Source organism: Physeter macrocephalus, chromosome 18 (genome assembly GCF_002837175.3).
Source record: "Physeter macrocephalus isolate SW-GA chromosome 18, ASM283717v5, whole genome shotgun sequence".
Taxonomy (NCBI): domain Eukaryota; kingdom Metazoa; phylum Chordata; class Mammalia; order Artiodactyla; family Physeteridae; genus Physeter; species Physeter macrocephalus.
This window is the reverse complement of record NC_041231.1, coordinates 32,591,242-32,611,512: the sequence shown is the minus strand read 5'-3', so window position 1 is coordinate 32,611,512 and position 20,271 is coordinate 32,591,242. Positions and strand designations below refer to the sequence as shown.

General features: G+C 48.1%; 1 protein-coding gene across 4 annotated transcripts in view; it reads left to right on the top strand.

Annotated features, from left to right (window-relative positions):
* Positions 1-1,216: 1,216 nt before the first annotated feature.
* PTPRG (protein tyrosine phosphatase receptor type G) overlaps positions 1,217-20,271 on the top strand; it is a 761,444-nt gene continuing 742,389 nt past the window's right edge. For 3 of the 4 annotated variants that reach the window (XM_024124118.3, XM_024124116.3, XM_024124115.3), the window contains exon 1: positions 1,217-2,024. In XM_024124118.3, the coding sequence (XP_023979886.1) occupies positions 1,940-2,024 (85 nt within the window). In that variant the 5' untranslated portion in view covers positions 1,217-1,939. The remainder of the gene's footprint in view (positions 2,025-20,271) is intronic. The other variant, XM_024124117.3, reaches the window with a different exon arrangement.

The window sequence follows — 20,271 nt, the reverse complement described above, 5'->3', positions numbered from 1 at the left end:
ATGAAACAGCAGGGGCACGTTAAAAACAAGTCAAGATGGCTTTTAAACAGAGGCAGAAAAATTAGGCAAAAATGACAAACGGCTAATCACCTTGGCTCAATTACACGTTTAATCAATAGCCCTCATCCCCCACTTTTAGCATCGGCGTAAGGGGGAAAAATAGGGCGCTAAGAAGTCTAAGCGATAAAGATCTTTCTCACCAAGAGCCAAGGGACAAAACTCATTACAGATAAGCCCAGTCCTCCATTTCCCCCGGACGCCTCTCCACGATTGCTAAAGTGGTTGCCGCTCCCCGGGGTAGCTGCCAGGAAATCGGTCCTGCCCCGCGGCGCAGCTTTCACCCAGCCAGGGGTTAGAGGCGCACTTCCTGCACCCTCCCCACCAGCAGGCTGTGGTGCGGGAACCTTCCCTCCTCCCGTGGAGCGGCGAGTTGGGAAAACTCCGCCACTGATCCACCGTGGCGCGGGGAAAGGGTGTGTGGGACTCGAAAGGGCTGGTTTTTTGCAAGCCCAGGATAGATATTTCTCCCCTCCCCCACCTCTCCCTGGCCGGGAACAAGACGAAAGGAAGCCCAAAAAGAAAAAAAAAGAAAGAAAGAAATTAAACCCCAACGCGGAGCCCGAGTGCGAAGGCCGCTTGGCTTTGTTTCCAGGCGGGGGCATTCGCCGGGTTGGGGGCGCGAGCATGGAGAGAGCAGGGGGCGGGCAGGGCGCGCCCCACCGCGGTGCTGCCAGGGCGAAGAAACCCAACATGAAACCTCCTCGCCCTGTAAAGGCAGCAGGCCGCCCCCTCCTCTCCTCAAACCGGAGCCAGGGCCCCCCAAGTCTCGGATACGCGAGCAACGCAGAGGGGGCGGGGGAAACCTCGCCAAGCCCGCTCGCAGCGCGGCGTCTTTAAGAACTCGCAGGACGGGAATCTGGGAAAGACTCGCCAGTCCCGAAGGCAGTCGCTCTCCTCCCTCTCTCCGAGACCCGTCCAGAGCGGTCCCCAGCCCCGAAACTGCCCCAGACGACTCGGCAGCACCCGGGGCTGCGGGCGGGGAGAACAGGGTTGTAGGACGCCTGCGAGGTGGGAGCTGAGTGCGGCTGCTTTAAGAGCGCGGGGCGCGCGCGCCCGCCGCCGGCAGCCCGGCTGCGCGCCCTGGGTTGCGCGCCGCCGCCACCGCTGCCGCGCGCCCCTTGCTCGCTCGCTCGCCGGCTTTAAAGTCTCTGCCAGGATCCATGCTCACATGTTACTTCCTGTATGGAGGCATGGCTAGTTTCCAGCCCCGCGCTCCCCGATCCTCCCCAGCTCGCGCCAGAGCCACAACTTTCAGGAGCATGGACTGAAGGCGCCCTCGCCCCAGCGTCCCTCTGAGATCCTTTGTGTTTCCCTCGGTTTCCTCTGGCTGTTTCTATTTTGGGGGGCTCTTCGCTCCCCCCGCCTTTACCCGCCCCTTCCCCGCTCGCAAACATGCCTTCTTCCTTCCCCGGGCCCTGGAAGGAGCTGCCTGCCTGAAGCCCGGAGACGCAGCGCCGCGCTCAGCCCCGCCGCCGCCCGCCGGCTCTCGGGCTGCGCTGCCGACTCAAGTTGGGGATCCTCGGCTGCTCGCCGCCGCCGCCTGCGGTCCCTGCCTACCCCGGGCCCCAGGCATCACCGCCGCCCGCCGACTCCTCGCCCTGCCCGCTCGGCTCGCTCCTTTTTGAACGGAAAGCAGCCCTTCTCCGCCGAGGATCGTCCCCAGCGTGGCTCTGCGTTCTCGGTCACTTTTTGAGATTTTCCGGGGTGCGCTCGGCGGCTTCCCGGATTCCAGGGGGACTCGGTCCGCCGAGCGCGGGGGCCCAGTAGAGCGGACTAGCAGGGGAAGAACCCGGGCTTAGCGGAGGCTTACACCGAGGCAAGAACTTACTCAACAAGTTTACCCCCCCTGCTTTCTTCTTTTCGATGTGCGTTTTCGGACATGCGGAGGTTACTGGAACCGTGTTGGTGGATTTTGTTCCTGAAAATCACCAGTTCCGTGCTCCATTATGTCGTGTGCTTCCCCGGTGAGTGCCGGCCGCCGAGGGGACGCGGCCCTGGCCAGCACGCGCGGGGGATGCGGAGTTGCCGCCGGGGCATGGAGCTCGGGTGCCCGTCCCGGGAACCCCGGAGAGGGTGGAGGGGGGTCGACGCCCGCGGAGGAGAGAGGGAGCCGCTCCGCTGGGTCTGGCGGCGTAATTAGGAAGGCTGGTGGTTGGGCAGGGTGGAAGCAGGGGCTGGCCGGGGAGGGGGACAGGGGCTGCAGGAGTCTGTCTCTCGCTCGGGTTTAGGGGGCCTGGGGGAGTCGGAGTCAGGAGAAAAGAAGACTCGTTCTGTTGACCCGCCGCTGTTCGGGAGAGCTAGCGCTCTGGGTCTGTTGGGGAGATTGGGGCCAGGGGGAGTATCTCTCTGTGGGTTTCGGGGGCCCAGGGTGCGTCCCTCGCTCAGGCGAGGATTGAAGGGGCTCAGAAGGGGGGGACTTGATTTGTTGCTCCCCGACTCTTTGGAGACGCTAGTGTTCGGGTAATGGAAGCTGGAGGCTGGCCGTGGCCGACTGGGGATGTTGGGAGCAGCCTGCGTTCTGGTCTCGGGGGTCAGGGACGACCCTGGCTCGGGGCTGGGGCACGGGCTGAGCTTCGGTGCCGGCGCGACGGAGCCTTCCTGGGCGCGGGGGCCTGGGCATGGTGGGAGGGCAGGGAGCAGGCGGTTTAGGGAGATTCGTGGCTCCCCCAGCCTGGGCCCGCGGCCCCTTTATCCCCCAACTCTGCTTGGCTGGGCTGCTCGGGTTGGGGCGGGGGGGGGCGGGTCGTCAACTGAATTGCTGTTCGTGCCGGGGCAGATTTTTTTCTGTCTCGCGCCTTGCCTACCTTCATCTTTACCTTTTTGCAGGCTGTTCGCGGCTGGCAGACCCAGACCCGCTCCTTTCTGGTCGGGTTCAGACAGGAACAGTATTGGCCATTGATGAAGATAATAAATCACCGCACGTAACGGTGTGCGGCTCGGCGACCCTCCACTTCCAGCCCTCCACCGGCCGACCCCCCCTTTCTCTTTCCACTAGGGGAGGGCAGAAGCCAGCTGTCTCCCTCTTTCCTCTTGTAGCCTCCCCTTTCCCCCACCCCCAGGCTGCAGCCCCGAGCTCCCTTCGGTCTGTCCGGCCCCCTCCCCCAGGTGGAGGCCTTGTCCTGTGCCCTAGTTGGGGAAGGGGTGGGAAGAAGGGAGCGATTCGTTTTTCATCCTTTGCTCTCCTAAGGACAGGAACCCGCCCCCACCCCCCGCTCCGTTTTTCTGCCTTCTCATCCACCAGCTCCTGGATATTCGGAGGAGGGTGTTATCCAGAAAAAAAGGAACCTGCCTCCCGACGTTTCTGCTCCCCCTTGTCATAGCCGCCTGTCCCCGGATGGCCCGAGCGCACGGTTTTGGTGCACCGGGTCCCCCAGCTCCGTCGTGCGCCCTGGAGGAGGTCGCGGGCGCTCTTGCTGCCCTCGGGGACTGGCAGCGAGTTTCCCCTTTGCAGGCACGGGGGTGGCCTCGAGGGGCAGAGAGGCAAAGCACTGTCTTTTCTCCGGGCACCTCGCATTTCCCTCTGCGCATTCTCCTGTCCCCGGAACCGCACGGAACTCCGGCCACAGCCCAGAGCCCCAGCTCGGATGCCGAGCGAGGACGTGCGTTCACACTCACCCGAGGCCTGGGGTTTGGTCACCAGGGTCCTGCCTCCACTGGGACCCGGGGGCGGTGTGGACCTTTACCCTTAAACACCCCCCCTGCTTCCCCAGTGCTCAGTATTTGTGTTAATCATTGCTTCTCCTAGACTTTTTTTTTGTCGTGGACTTGCCGTCTGAGTGGGCTCAGGTGCACACTGGGGTTGAACTTCGTAAGGGTCACGTTTTAATGGGGTGAGTGGGAGGCAGCAGGGGAGCAGCCTTGCGAAATATGGAGAATTTCTAATTTCACTTCTGGCCTTCTCCTTACACTCGGGTGTGCAGTCAGTGGGCCAAGCCTCGATTTCTTTTTCCTGATGTCTGAGGAAGCCTTGAAATCCTAAATGGGACCACCAGTGATGCCGCCTGCGTCGGGCTGGGACAGTTTTCGTCTTCCACATTTTCTATACGTGCTCACGCTGCGAGGTAAATAGCCCATTCCGTGGTTCGGGAGCCGAAGGGTGTCGGAAAGGGAAGGGGCAGTAGTGCGAGGCGCGGGGAAGGAGGGCTGTGGTTTGGGAAAGTGCGCCCGGAGAGGGTGCAGCGGCAGCCTTTGCAACCAAAGTTAAAATGTCAAGAGCCAGAGACGCCTGCTTTCCATTTTCCGTAACTGCCGCGACGCTGCTGGACCTCAGGGGGCGCCCCCGAGCCACTCGTCAGGCTCCCGCCACCTCCACCCGCCTAGGTGCCATGGGGCCGCGGTGGGATGAGGCTGGGGCTGGAGGCTGGGCCGCTGCAGATGCGCCTGGGAGCGGAGAGGCGGCCTCAGCTCCACCCTGGTGCTCCTGGGCGGCTCTCAACCGGTGGGGACCCGAGTTCTCTTTGGGACGCCCCTTCTTGCCAGCCCTGACCTGGGAAGGCTTTATCTGCTTGACACGAGGGGTAAAGATGCTTCTGGTGTTGGATTAGGGTCCTCCCTGTGACATCTTCACCAAAATCCCTTGTTGGTTATTTTGTTTGTTTCCTCTCAGAATCGTGCTAACTTTTCTGATACATTGTTCTCAGCTCCTGTGAAAGATACAGGGTAACTGTAATTTGGGAGGGTTTTGGAAACATTGCCCTGGCTTGAGTCTTTCCCCAGTGGATGGGAAACTGGCTTTTAGTCTCTCAACGGCAGTATGGCAGGTGTGGGACCCGTGTCGCCATTAACGTTTCAACTGATGTTTCCATTTCCAGAGCACAAGTGTTATCAACATGATGTAGTGCATAGGACGTTGTTTTCTGACATCTAAAAAAAATACTCTATTATGGAAAAATTTATGAAAATGGAAAAATATAATGGGCCCCTGTGAACCCCCTACTCAGCTGTAACAGTTACAACTCAATTTTCCCTCTTCCTTTACCCACCCCATCCACCCCAACACGTCATTATTTTAAAGCAAATCTTACACACAGTTCATTTAAGCATTTGGTGTATATATCTCTAATCATTGAGAATTTAAGTGGTTCCAACAGCAAATAAATTGTTATTTGGAAGGGTTAACATTTTGTGTATTTTACATTCTTAAGCTATTCAGCGGAAACTTAATTTTTTTTTAAATTGACTTCTCTTTCTGCTCTCAGAGTTGAAACCCTTCTCTTTGATTCTGATATGTTTTGTACAGTAATTACATTACATCTAGGAGGCTGACGTTGGAAACATTTCAGATGGGTAAGCTCTGCTGTGTACCTTGGATGTGTCAGAATCGCAGGATCCATGATGGATGTCCTGCGAATCTCCCTCTGAGCTGTCTCTTGGTGTATTTGCATGTACATGCTTTAGTCCTGGTGGACGTCCTCTCTGGACTTATTAGAAAAATGCAGAAGTAACATTTGTAAGTCAGCAGTCTTACTCTTCAGGGATGGGGTGAGAAACCATGCCCCCTCAGCCCCTTCCCCGAAGTGTCTTATTTGAAAATGGAGGATCTTTGTCCAGGCTTGAAACTTGGTTCCTCTAATGCAGTCATGGAATAAAATTTTCGATGTTTCCTTCTAAACAGTTCATATTACAGAGTTGATGAAGAATATTAGTACAAATAGGCATGACAGGACCTTTTGGAAGTAGGGAAGTTGCTGTTGCCACAGGCAGAATGGTTATTGGAAAGGTTGGCTGAAATGAGGAAAAGAACTAACCAGTTGTGAAGCTCTGGGCATCTCCTCTTAATTATGGACCTGTTTTCACAGAATAAAAGGTAACATTTTTAAAATGAGGCAGTATGGGGAATGCTGATGATTTAACACAGCAAAATAAAACAAAAACCCTTTCTGATTCATCTTTCTATTCTGGAAAACTCCCAAGTTAATGTATTATAATCAGTAACATATCACTGCACTAATTGAAATGAACTTTCTTGCTTTTTATGAAAGAGCATTTAAAATGCCCCAGAACAATTATTATTAGGGATCCCCTTCTACTTCCTTACCCCTCCCTCATTTTCCTGGAAACTTCTTCACCAAAAGGACAGTCTGGACACGTTAGCCATACCTAGGTGAGGAAAGCAATTAAGTGTTGCTACTGCTTTGTTGCTTTACCTCTTTACTTTTATAGTGAAAGTTTTTTGGTTTTTTTTTTTTTTTTAATCTGAATATACCTTCAGCATTCTACTCACAGCATGCAGGACAATGCAATGTCATTCCTAAGCAGGATAAAGTTGTAATATGGGTGTGCATTCTGAGTTGCAAGAATGAAAAAAAGTTGTGATTAACACTTTAATTCTAGGGCATATCTTTCGTGTAGTCACATTTAATAAATCAGACTTCATGGGAGAAATTCAAAGCATCTGAAGTTATCTCAAAAGTGCTTGACCCCCCCCCAGTAAGCTCTTGGTGGGCTTTGGTTATAGGTTGACCATTATCAGGTGAGGGGTGGTAATGAGTGAAGCTGCGTTTTTGGCTGGCTGTATATCTAACAATATAAAGGAAGCCAAGGAGATGTGCCCTGCCTCCACTTTTAGTTCTCCGTCTGAGCTTGATCTGGGCAAAGCTGGTAGCTACTGAGGGAGGGGCTCAGGAAAGTGAGACTGTTCTTCTGAGAATAGCCTGCCCCCAACAGGCGGTGAGAGCTGCTTGTGGAATTCCATGGGCCGTTGCTGAATTTGAACCAGAATGAGGTTGCCTTGGTACACATTAGGCCCTCAGTAAGTATTCCCAAATGATTAAACGATGCCATACCTTTGTTTGCCTGTCTGAGAAATGGAAGTGACCATCTTGCTCGTAAAAGACCCAGTTCCAGAACTATGGCAGTGCTCTGTGCACTCAGAAGAGCAAATGCACGTCTGTAAAAAAAAGTTCTCTGTTACTGACTTTGCTTTGACTTTTTATTTTTTATTTGTTTACATGGAGTTCTAACCAAAGAAATCACTCCAAAAATGATGCATGTTTTTAAATACCGTTTACCTCTCCTTGCTTTTTTCCTACAATTCCTTTTTGTCTCAAATTTTCAAGGCAAAGAAGTTGTTAATGTCTCTTAAAAAAAAAAAGTTTAGAAGTAATGAAGGTGAATTTCATTTTCAGAAAAGCCTGTGATGATTGAAATATATATATATAACATAAGTTTGTGGTTTTTTTCCTCTTATGAGAAGGACTGAGGTTATCAGAGATGGCTGTGCAAGATCGCATGAGGTAGCTAGAGGGCTTCATGAGCAGTTGTCTCCTTCTACAGGGACACCTATAATTGGAGGGGCCATTTCATCTGGTATGACTTGTAGCAAAATGTTTGGTGTTTTGACAGAAAAAATATATGATCTTTGTGAGTTGGCTTGCCAGGCCTATGCAGTCTCAAAATTTTTATGACTACAGCACTTGATATGATGATTTTTTTTAAAAAAAATTGTAAAATGTGCTCTTAGGCTTCCCTGGTGGCGCAGTGGTTGAGAGTCCGCCTGCCGATGCAGGGGACGCGGGTTCGTGCCCGGGTCCGGGAAGATGGGAAGATCCCACATGCCGCGGAGCAGCTAGGCCCGTGAGCCATGGCCGCTGAGACTGTGCGTCCAGAGCCTGTGCTCCGCAACGGGAGAGGCCACAGCAGTGAGAGGCCCGCTTACCGCAAAAAAAAAAAAAAAAAAGAAAATGTGCTCTTAGGGCTGGGTCGGGGAATGTCAGTCAGCTAACCAGGTTCCAGATGTGCCCGGTTTCTCTCTTCGGAGCCCCCTTAACTGAATTGGGTGGTGTTCCTGCTGCTTTCGGGGTGGAGGATGGGAGGCAACTTCTCCATTGAAGGAGAATCACTGTACTGTTTTATCTGCATATGAAAAGGAGAGATCTTTTAGGATCCTAGAACTTGTTAATACTTTTTATTTCCTTTCTGAACCAGGTAGCTATGGAAAGTTGTTTAAAATGTATCAGAGGGCTTCCCGGGTGGCGCAGTGGTTGCGCGTCCGCCTGCCGATGCAGGGGAACCAGGTTCGCGCCCCGGTCTGGGAGGATCCCACGTGCCGCGGAGCGGCTGGGCCCGTGAGCCACGGCCGCTGAGCCTGCGCGTCCGGAGCCTGTGCTCCGCAACGGGAGAGAGGCCACGGCAGAGGGAGGCCCGCGTACCACCAAAAAAAAAAATAAATAAATAAAAAAATAAAATATATCAGAATATCATCTCTAAGCCAATCGGCCTCTGCCATTACTAGCTGTGCCCCTTTAGACAAGTTACTTGACTTCTCTGTGCCTCACTTTTCTGCCCTCTCTTTCTCTGCAAAATGGCATAGTGATAGGACCCTGACTCCTAAGGTCTTTGTGAGGCTTGAATGAGAATGCATGCTAAAGGACTTAGCACAGTGCATGGTAAATAGTAAGTGCTCAATAAATTAACCTTTGGTACGCGGCCCTCTCACTCTTGTGGCCTCTCCCGTTGCGGAGCACAGGCTCCGAACTCACAGGCTCAGCGGCCATTGGCTCACGGGCCCAGCCTTTCTGCGGCATGTGAGATCTTCCCGGACCGGGGCACGAACCCGTGTCCCCTGCATCGGCAGGCGGACTCTCAACCCCTGCGCCACCAGGGAAGCCCCCAAATTAACCTTTTTTGGTGTGTATGTGTTAAAGAGATTTGGGTAGGAGTATAGAGAAAGAAGAAAATTGAACTGAAAAAGAATATATTTAAAAACCAAAACATTTTCAAAAAATCTATATAAACTTGCATGATGATTTTTGTGCCTGGATTTGCTCTTGAGGGCGAGGGAGGCTGGCATGAGAGCATCCCATGTATAATTAGTAAAATGGTTACATTTTGAGGTTTAAAGAAATGAGAAAGCCTCCATGAAGTCTGAGATAACCTCCTTGCTCACATCGCAAAGGAGATCTCCTGTTTCCCTGCTTAAAAGGTGAAAAATGTTTTCTGCAGGCTTAAAATGTACCATGCAAGATCCCTGTGTGGTGTTATCCTCTGTAGAAAGAGCTGCTTGGTCCTGCACCCTAGAATGCCCATCCCCCTTGTAAGGCCTGCTGTGCTGTGTGGTAACCAAGGAGAATGGGTCTGCCTTTGACTGTCATTTCTGGGTTTTAATTGTGTGCCACTAACGGGAAACAAACAGTAGTCTTTGGGTGTTGCTGTTATTTTGTACTTGTGTGACACTTGAGCACACGTATGCCCTTGTCTGCATATCTTCATGGATTCAGACCTGCAGAGTATACAAGAGAGAACCACACACTGTGCGTGCAAAGTTCCTGCCCTCTAATCAGTTTTTATTGCAAACTGAAATCAGCATGATGGTTTTCTGACCAAACAACAAAATATGATTTTAAACTACTCGACTTAGCTATTTTGGGGCTGTAGCAAAGTGACACAGTTGGCTGCCGAAATCTAGCAACTAAAAAAGAAGCAATGAAAGCATAGTTCATGGAATATGTAACACTTCCATGTAAGAAAATAGGACAACTGTTCTTATTTTTGGGTCTGTGATACTATTTTCTTAACAAGGAGAGGGAAGCAGGTTGTCGATTGATACTGCAGTGGGTATACTTTTGAGGAATTCATACAAGTTATTAGATGAATCCAAGAGGGCTTTGAATTCTGACACCACTCCAGCCACATGAATTCCACAGTGCACTTAAATCAGATAAACTCATCAATTTGGAACAATTTGGGTAGGAGACACAGCCATTAGCCATTTACCAAACATAAAAGCATAGTCCAGATTAGTGAGGAAATGTCATTGACTTTTCAAGAGTCAAGTTAGTCACGAATCATCAGCAGGATTCATTTACAAAGCAATGGTTATTTATAAAAAGTGAGTTCTGTTCGTTTTTTAAAATATATCATTTTTCCTGAAGTGTTTCAATTCAGTGAGTGTGGAGGTTAAGAGCCATAGTCTTGGCCTTGGCGATGTCACTGGGTAGCTGTCATGTCACTAGGTCACTGGGCAAATTACTCAACACCCTGTGGAAGTGGGGTTGGTTGGTAGTGGGGGTCTGGGAAACCTCAGAGGTCCAGGATGAAATTCTTGATCTGTTGTAGCAGTGTTATGTTGAGCAAATGGGCCTCATTTTTTGAATCTCTAAAATGGGAACAATGGTTATAACAGCCCATACTCACCAAGCACTTGCCATGATCTAGCTGCTGTGTCTGAGCTCCTTATATGCCTTTAATCCTCTCTGGAAGAAACCGTGAGTATCCTTACTTTAGGATGAGAAAACTAAACCCAAAAGGAGGTTGTCACTTGTTCAAGGTCACCTTTGTTGGGGGGTAGGTAAAATATGTCTCTCTAGTTGTCTCTCAGAATTATTTTGAGTCAGGGACTTCCCTGGTGGTGCAGTGGTTAAGAATCTGCCTGCCAGTGCAGGGGACACAGGTTTGATCCCTGGTCTGGGAAGATCCCACATTCCGAGGAGCAACTAAGCCCGTGCGCCACAGCTACTGAGCCTGTGCTCTAGAGCCCGCGAGCCACAACTACTGAGCCGCGTGCCTAGAGCCTGTGCTCCGCAACAAGAGAAGCCACGCAGTGAGAAGCCCACACACCGCAACAAAGAGTAGTCCCCGCTTGCCAGGAAAGCCTGCGCGAAGCAAGGAAGACCCAATGCAGACAAAGATAAATAAATAAATAAATGAATGGAAAAAAAAACTTTCGAGTCAGAATGGTTGCTGTTCATTTGGAAGATGTTTTTCCTAATTGCACAGGAAGGCCGGTTAAAAGACAGACCCAGCCGTTTGTATTTGACACTACTATTCCCATATAAGCAAGTACCATAAACACTGATGAAATAAAGGTGTTTTCCTGTATTTGCTACAATTAAATAAGGAAGTAAGGCAATTACTATAGGATTTTATTTGGTTACATTGAAGAGATGACCTTTCTGCAGATTACTTTAGCTTCTGAATAAGCTGATAATAACTGTGAATAGAGTGAGTTTGCTGGTGGTGAGTTTTTCTGAATCCTCTTCAAAAAGATCTAAATTGATTTAGTTTATCATTTGAGAACTTTCGTTTGGGGCGTTGAATATGGTTATGTTATAATAATGGGGTATTATTATCATCCTATGTATCATTTGAGTGTGGCCTGCAGGCTCTGAATTACGACTTCAGGAAAATGTCTGAGGGAGTTGTGCTTGGCACGTGATGGTTTTGGGTTCTGGATTTTTTCTCTGGAGTTTAGAACTAGCCATGGAAGCCCGCCAAGCCAGCTGTGGGATCAGGGCAAGACCCTCAGTTTCTTTGGGGTTGTTTGCCTCACCCTTAACTAAATGGCTTCTAAAATTCTTCCGGAATTTTTAGGGATTGTTGATTACACACTGGGTGGTTTGGGAGGTTGTGGCCTTTCTGCAATACACAATTCAGATTCCCAGTCCATATTATAATGTGATTTGTGAGGGGTCCTTCGGGTTAGCTTTACTCAGAGAGTTTGCTTTTTAAGGCGTTAAGAACCCTTTGATTATTTCGCAAACCCTGCTGCACAATATCCTGGGTGAGTTAACAAACAAGGTAGTGAGTGGATCTTGGTTTAATGAAATGCCTGTAAGCTATTTTTTTTTTTTTTAAACAGGAAACCTGATTTCTCCTGGAGTCCAGGTTAAAAAAAAGGAGAAAAGGAAGTTTGCTCATGCCAATGAAGTTATGCCTGGATTTTAAAACTATTGAATGTGATTTAGGATTGGGATGGTGGCAGGATTCTTTATCTAAAAAGAAATCCTCCAGGTAGTTCCTGAGCTTACCCTGGAAAAGAGAAGTGGAGAAAGGACAGTCATTCGGGTTATTTGGACCTCTGCAGGGCACCTCTGGCCAGCAGGTGCTCTGTTTGGCCATACTGTGTTGAAAAACAGTTGAATTAAAAAACGGGGCATTTCTCATTTGTGTCATCAACAAGTGTATCCTGAATGCCTGCAGGGTGCCAGGCCCTGGGGAGACAGTGGTGACCAAAACGGATGGAGACTCCATCCGGCTTCTCATAAAAGTCTGGGCAACTCCTGGAAAATTGGAAGGTATAGCAACGTAGGGCGTGTGTCTTGCTGGGCGACAACAGTAAGCTGGAATTAAATAGGGGGCGCCCCTTGAGATGGGGCCCTCACCTGGCCTGCAGTGGTTATTTACAATTCTCAGCTGATCTCTGGAGGTGTTTGCCACCTGCATAGGTGATTTCTAGATTTCTACCCGAGGGACACTTTTTTTCTCTTTTTCTTTTTTTGCTGTTGTTTGTTTGGGGTTTTGATTGCCTGGATTGCTTGTGTGTATATGTGTATGTGTGCGCATGTGCTGGCGCAACCAAGTGCATCATTGGCTGATGAAGTGGCGTCCTTCCTATGGGTCTGAAGTTCAACTCTCCTGGCTGTGTTGTTTTTTTGGATCTGCACATAGCCTGCTGCTTGGATACTTCATAATAATGTGGCAGGTTTACTGCTGATCTAAATTGCTGTTGACTTGTTCAGTTTTAAAAAGTTTCTCATTTAAGAACTAGTGCCCTTGGTCACTTTCTTGTTACCAAACTCCCCAAGAAGGGCATGATATGGGGGGTAAGAGAGGGAAGGCCAGTGCCCAATACAGTAGAATCTAGTAAATTAATATTGGAGATGTCACCTTAGTGGGTCCCTTGCCAAAGAGCTTAATTTTTTCATATAATCTCCCTGGTCTAATAATTTTTTGCATGTGACACATGTATGGATTTCTAATCTGTGTTGGAAATATCACGTATCTTAATTCATCCAACAACAACATAGGAAAACCTGAAATTTGGATGGAGTAGAGTGTCCAGCTTTTTTTTTTTTTTTTTTTTTTTTTTTTTTTGTGGTACGCGGGCCTCCCTCTGCCGTGGCCTCTCTCCCGTTGCGCAGCACAGGCTCCGGACGCGCAGGCTCACCGGCCGTGGCTCACGGGCCCAGCCGCTCCGCGGCACGTGGGATCCTCCCAGACCGGGGCGCGAACCCGGTTCCTCTGCATCAGCAGGCGGACGCGCAACCACTGCGCCACCAGGGAAGCCCCGAGTGTCCAGCTTTTGATATGGGCATTATTCCTTCACCCTAATTCCAGCTCATGTTCTTTAAGTAGTCATTGTAATATACGGTGCATCTGTGTGAATTGTTCGTGTATGACTCAGAGCCTAATTAGGCTCTATGCCCTTTGAGGGCAAGACCTCAGTCCTTCCACCTGCGGAATCCTCAGTGTCTAGGTGGTGGTAGTCATTTTTGAGCCCTGAGAGAATGAGTAGCTAATGCTCTCTAGAACACTTACAGGACATTTTACAAGACAGTAATAATATCATTGTATGTGTTTTCCAGAAATGTCACATTGCATCCTCTTGAGAGACATGATATCCAAGGTCAACATCTTTCTTAAAAGAACTCAGAGTTTATATATATTGTCATGGTGTTTGAAGTCCATCTTTAAAAACGGAGAAGCTAAATTTGTACTTTCTATTACTGGTCACCAGGGTATCTATTGCTGAAAATGATATATTCTAATTAGGGGTCAGATGTCTCATGGGGCAGCAGGGTTAGGTTTTGATGGTCACAAACCTTTTTTTTTCTCTCTTGTGGAATAATTTAGGCTAAATTCTGTGAATCTGGTGTTCATTTGCATCAGAAATGACCTTGGCTGTAGGGTCGATCCAGGAGAAGTTAGGCGGTCTCATTTCTGCTTTGGTTGTCTTGGTGACAGTGACACGAGGTAGGTAGAGGGCAGCAGAACTTGCTTGAGCTGACTGTAGAGCTGAAGATGAATGTTGATCTGTTGCCTGGTAATGGCTTTGGGCAGGTTGGTCTAGGAGAAGGGCTTGCCTGAACTGACCATTTGGGCTTGCTTGACAGGTATCGGTTGACCATGTTGTCTAATGCCCTTGGTTAAACAGGTGTTAGCTGTGCATCATGTCAGTCCAAATGTGCTTAGGCATAAGTTAAGTTTTCTAGCACACATCGCTACTCGGTGCCTGCCCTCTTTTATTTGTCTCCCAGCCAGTTGTTTTCTCTTCCAAAACTAGTCATTTTCTCTGCTTACGTGTGTGCAGAGGCCACGTGTGGAGGGTGCAGAAAATCACTTGACAGTTTTAGGCATCAGCCCCTTATTTTCTCAATTGGTCAGTTTGCGCAGAAACTGCTGAAATTATTTTATGTGATAGAGGGTGGGTGACTCTGGCATTAGAGTTCTTTCTGGACTTTTTTAGGATGTGCTTTTTAAAAGAAAAACGTCTCAGTTACTGCAGTGTGTTAACTGATGTGAGGGACCTGCTGGTTCCTGAGGTTTGTGCCTTCACTCGAGATGCCGAGTCAAGGGAAAATTGATTTCTGGAGAAGCTGGGGGAACTGTAAGCACTCTGACCAGATAAACAAAGCAGTCTGTGGAAATTACCCTCAGATGCCTGGGGACCTTTAACAGGGTTTTGAGGAAATGAGACTTAAGATGGGTGGATTCAGATGAAAGAGGCCAGTGGCAAATGCATGTTTTTGGAATTGCACAGATCTGTCAGTCAAGTTAACTGGCTCAAGTTAGTGAATCTGAGCTTTGTCCTGTACTAACTTGGGTCTGTACCTACTTGATTGTTTTTCTCATCTGTAGAATGGAAGTTTCAATATCCCAGAGTCCTTGCGAACATGGAATGAGATCCTGTGCGCAAAGCACCAGGAAAGCATTAGGCGCATAGGACGGTATAAATGGTACCTGTTTTTAATAGCTGTTGCTTAAGATTTATGAAAGAAGTGCTTGCATAACTATGCCCTCGGTTAACACCATGCAACCCTAAGAAAAGGTGGGAGGGCTAGAACTCGGGGAGAGCAGAGATCCCACAGTTAATGAAGTAGCGGAATCAGAATTTGAATTTGGCTTTCTGGATGATGTCATGTTCCTTCTCTGCTGGCAGAGTAGGTGGTGGATGAATTAAGGCACACGTGACCACTCAGGAACGTTGTCTGTTGACGGAGATGTATTAAGAGGTCTGTTAGGTTTTAATTTGCCCTAAATACCCCCTGCTTGAAGGAACAGCCTTAGGTTACCCTTGGTATTCTCATTACTGAAATTATCTGTGTGGGTAAGATGTACATGCCTTGCTGTATCTCTCTGTTAATGTGGGACCCTTCACATGCTCCGCGTGCATGCAGATAGAAACATTCAGCGACAGTCTGTAGCACGTGTGTTTGTATTCTTCTTGCCCCTGTGTTTTTTTGCACTTTTTCTACACAGGGATTGCAAATTGACACATGAGGCCCTTCATCTTTACCCATAGCCATGGCAGACATTGCTAATTGATCACAGAACTCTTTCCTGCTAAGGCCTGCCCGAACTGGGGTTTAGAATCCTTTGTAAGAGTTGGCCTGGGAGAGGACTTTTGTGCCATCCCTGCGCTATACTGAGACATGTTAGTCAACCTGTGAAAATAGCGTTTGTAGAGGCATATCCAAGGGGCTTTTATATCCTTGCAAATAGGTTTACTGCTATACAGGCAATTTTTAAGCCATACAGCTATTTTGAAATTGATCTGAAACAGCAGGTATCAGTAGCAAGTACCTGTGCAAAGGCTTCCTGATCCATGAAATTGATTTGGGCTCATACTTGACTCACATTCATTTATTCAGGGGGAAAAAAGTCCAGTCTCTTGATGGCGGTTACATCATGTTTTAATGGGTAAGCTTTACTAATGGAGGTTTAGGGATCTAAAATTAGTTGTTTATTTTTTCATTTCTTCAAAGCCCAGAGGTTTTGCATCAGATGATGGCTCTTTTACGACTGTTTATATTCCAAAATGACACCTTTTTGAATTCCTAACTATTTAAGTAAGTGTTACATATGGACTTGGTAACAACAGTTTTCAAAACTGTGACTGACTAAATGGGCCCTTTCCCCCTGCTGTTTATACCTGGTAAAGTATCTTGCGTTTACTCTGAATACATTGGTTGTTACCTTTAGGGTAGCTTGTTTCTCAAAATTTGAGCGGTCCTCTGATCAGTATTATGTTTGATAAGGAAATTGGAGAGCAGGGATAAAAGGCAAAAGGAATTCTTTCGTGAAGCTGACATCAGACAAATTTGTGGTGTTGGTAATATACCAAGTACTTGGATGACATCAAGTGAGCCCATATTTGTTTCCTGGGTGTGGATTTTCCCCGCAAAGGTCCTCTTAATGTTGAGCCTTAGCTAATTTTCTGTGAAATATCTGTAGAGCTGTGCTGTCCAGTATGGGAGCCCCCAGCCACATGTGGCCATTGAGCACTTGACATGTGACTTGTCCAAATTGAGATGTGTTTTAAGTGTAAAATACACACTGGATTTCCAAGACACATGGAAAAAGTATGTAAAATATCTCATTAAAATTTTACATTGTCTATTGAAATGATAATGTTTTAGATATATAGGGTTAAGTGGACTATATTAAGAGTAATATCACCTGTTTCTTTTTACTGTTTCATGTGACTATCATAAAATTTAAAATTATATATGTGGCTCCCATTCGTGGCTTGCAGTGTATTTTTATTGGATAGCGCCCGTTTAGGGCACTCCTTCAGACCTTACCTGACCTTTCACAAGAACATTTTATGACTGCAGTCCCCTGTGTGACAGCGATCACATTTTCCATCCCTGCCCCTTGAAAACACAGGACCAGGAGAGACCCTTGTCATTGATGGAGAGAGTTGCCTTATGGGAGGCACTGGCACTAGGGAGCACTGGAGTCTGGGTGATATCAGGATAGAGGGCTGTGGCTTTGTTTACCCGTCTGTGAAATGGGGTAATAGTCCCTGCTCCACGAATTTGTTGGAGTAAATGAGATAAGTCATGGAAGGCGTTTGGCACCGGCCTGGCAAATAGGAAGCACTTGAAAATAATAGCCATTATTGTTTTAGCTCGTGAGTGGGCATTTAGCAGAGCTCCTGGCTACGATTTCTCCCCATTCTGGTTCCAGTTGGTGATGCCTTGTGGGACCTGTGGAGGGTTGCAGACAGGCCTGCGTGCTTTTAAGACACCAGCCTCTGCTGCCTAGGAAATCCAGGACTGCGTAGAATACCTTGAGCATTCTGATTGCTCAGCGCTTCGAAAAGCAGCCGGGACCTTCGAGATCTTCGGAGATTGCCAGTGGCCTGCAGAAGTTCCCTCACAAGACTGCTAATGGGTCGTAGCGCCTATGCCCTCCTGCCAGGTGGAAGAGGCCATAGAATCTTTCCTCACACAGTCTCCCAGGCCCGTGTATTTACTCTCCTGGGTATTTGGTTTTATTGCGGCCCAAGTTCCTGTTTCTGGCCAATCTCATGCCAGATCCAAGCACTGCACTCTGGGTTATTACCAGGAAGTTGTCCAAGCTTTGCCACAGCTTTGGATTTGTTGAGATGGGTCGGGGGGTTGTCTCTGCGTTAGTATAGTAGAGACACATCCAGAACGTCTCTAGAGGATGTTTGATTCCTTTCTACAACAGAATGTTAAAATGAAAAGCTCTTCCAAGTAGAGTAGATATTCTGTACTTGCCAACCTGCTGCTGAATTTGGACGTGGAAAATAGGGGGAATGTGAGAGACATAACACACTTCTATCAGCAAGCTCAGGTCCGCCTACAAGGGTTTCTAGCCAGGGTCCTGTGTATCAGTGCACATCTGCAGGCCAAGAACTTGGGCGAGGGTGGCTGCTGCTGGGGAGGGAAGCAGCGAGTTGGCTGGGAAAATCCATCCCTGTTTAATTGTTCCTCAGGTTCTGGATGGGGCTGCTTCCTTCCCAGGGAACGATTGGCAGGGTGGACACATACCCTTTGTTTGGTGCAGCCGATAAGAATCTGGGTTTCAGTTTTAAGTTCTTTTATGAGGGATAAACAAGGATGTTGAAATCTTCAAGTTAGGGTGTTGAAGGAGTGTCAGTGGGTCCTCAGGCCCCACCCTGAGCCTGCCTTGGAAACCCAGAGGAGGGGTGATGAGAGCAGCTGTGTGTGCCCGCGTGGGAAGGGGAAGAAAAGGAGCTCCCTGAGGACTTTCTCATTCTCTTTGGCAGAGCCAGATTTCAGAGTGACTCTTAAAGGAAAATAGTCCTCCAGACCTTTCTGTCCACACAGAGTTTTAGTATTTCTCTTGAGTTACCAAGGCAAATCCCTTTTTAGGGATGGTGTGATCGCCTGTGTCTGCTGCTGACAGCTGCCCCCCTCCCTGTGCTTTCACGAGGTCTGGGAATTTTATTCCTTGGTAGTGTTTCCTGCGTCAAGCCGTGATTTCTACAGGGCCTGTTCACAGATGAACACGTCTGTGCCCAGCCAGTCTGGCAGGGAAGAGGGAGGGTGTCTGGAAATTCTGCTGTTACCCTTCTGCAGGTGTGTCGCACTGTGGCGTGGCCATTGGTTGAGCACCTACTATGAGCGTGGTGGGCCTCTTGCTAGGGGCTGGACACACCTTATCTGAAATTCATCCTTGTGCTTCCCACCTGAGCACATGGAAGTTTTGCTTAATTAAGAAACTTACCCAGCATCAGATACTTTTGAAAGTGGTGAACCCAGGCTTCTGACTCCAAAGCCATCCATCTTTTTCCTAACAACATGGTACTTCTATTCATACCTAGGTGAATGTGACGGCTCGGCACATCTTGTGAACTGCACTTACCGGATTGAACTCTGGGTACTTTAAGACTGATAGCCGGGTTCTGGAAAGGGGAAAGGCCAAGTGATTGAAGATTGAAGGCCAAGTTGGACAGATGTCTAAATTCTTTCATACTTGGCCACTGTACGGGATCAAGGCTTTGTATGTATTCTGACATAAGGTTGATGAAATGCTTGAGTGTATTTTAAACTCAGTAAATGATATGTGTGTTAACAGAAGTAAGGGAAAAAAGCGTTACTGGGTAAGTGTATTTTCTTCCTATGGCCAAGAATAAAGTAAAGGGACTTAAAAGATTATTATTTTCTTTTGGCTGCAGAAACCTTTCGGGAGCTCTTAGTAAGTTACCTTGGGTAACAGGATATAATTATACCTTTCGTCTGTAGAGGGCATGTTTGCAAGGTAGTGTGTGATTTGTACTGGTTTCTGGACGTTTCCGAGTAGTTACAGAGAAGTAATGTCTTTGATGGAGGGAAAATATTTGTGCTTCCTTCATTGCTGTCTTAGCCCCAGAGCCGGGCAAACTCACGTTCTCGCACTCTGATTTCTCCAAGGCTTTGGGCTTGGTCTGCTCACGTGTTTTTGTCCATGATATTTTGGGAACTGTCTATAGCCAAGGAAGCCATCATGTAGTCGGGGATGAATTCTTAACTTTTCCTTCTTGGTGGTGGGTACACTGGAAGGCCGAATAGGTGGACACTGTGAATAATGAACTCCCCTCACTGAGTTGTCTGCCAGTTCTGTCCTAAAGGAGCTGTTATAAATCTGGAGTCATCAGTTCCCGAGAGAAAGTTGCCAAGGTTTGTTTTCCTTCTTTCTTTCTTGCCACACCTGTTAATTAGTTCCAGACACTAGCTAATCAGACGGCAAGCATGAAAGCTCAGGGGTGAGAAGGAAGGTCAAATCAGCTTTGTCTCCATACAACCAAAGCCCTTGTTTTAATAGAAAGGGTTTGCAGCCTCTGTTTTCCTCTGCTCCCTGATTCTGTGTTTGAGTCATTTCTGGGTGCAGGCTGCGCACAGCTGTGGTGGGGCTTTTTGTCGGCTGTGATGTGAGACTCGTGCTTAGCGATTTGGGAGCATGTGGCCACAAGAATGTGAGAGAGCAGTGAAGAATGCAAAGAGTAGACGAGAGCACCCAGAATTGCTTCTTTATTTTGGTGGTTGCTATATCCTTATCTTTTTGACCGGGAATGCTTAATATATAATATATTCATGTATATTACAGTATGTCAATGATAAAAATTACAAGGGTAGCAATAGGATTGGGCAAAGTGGTAAGTTTTTTTTAATGCATTATTTCTCATCACCCTGGAATGACTCTGAGATAGATACTCCTTCTCTAGTGGGGCAGAGAGACAGTAAGAGATTGAACCGTTTGGCCAAGACAGCGAACACAGCTAGGAAGTAGCCTAATTTGAACCCAGGGAGCCTTTTGCTTATGTTTGACAAGAATGGGAACAGTCCGTGTTGAATTTAACCATGTCTTGGGTGAAACCATTGACTTCCGGACTTTACTTTTCTGGTCCTTAGATACAGAAATGAAAGCCTGAGCTGTCCAGTGGAACGTTATGGTTTTTTTTTTAAACTTCAAAAGGTATCCTCTTGGGCTTCCCTGGTGGCGCAGTGGTTGAGAGTC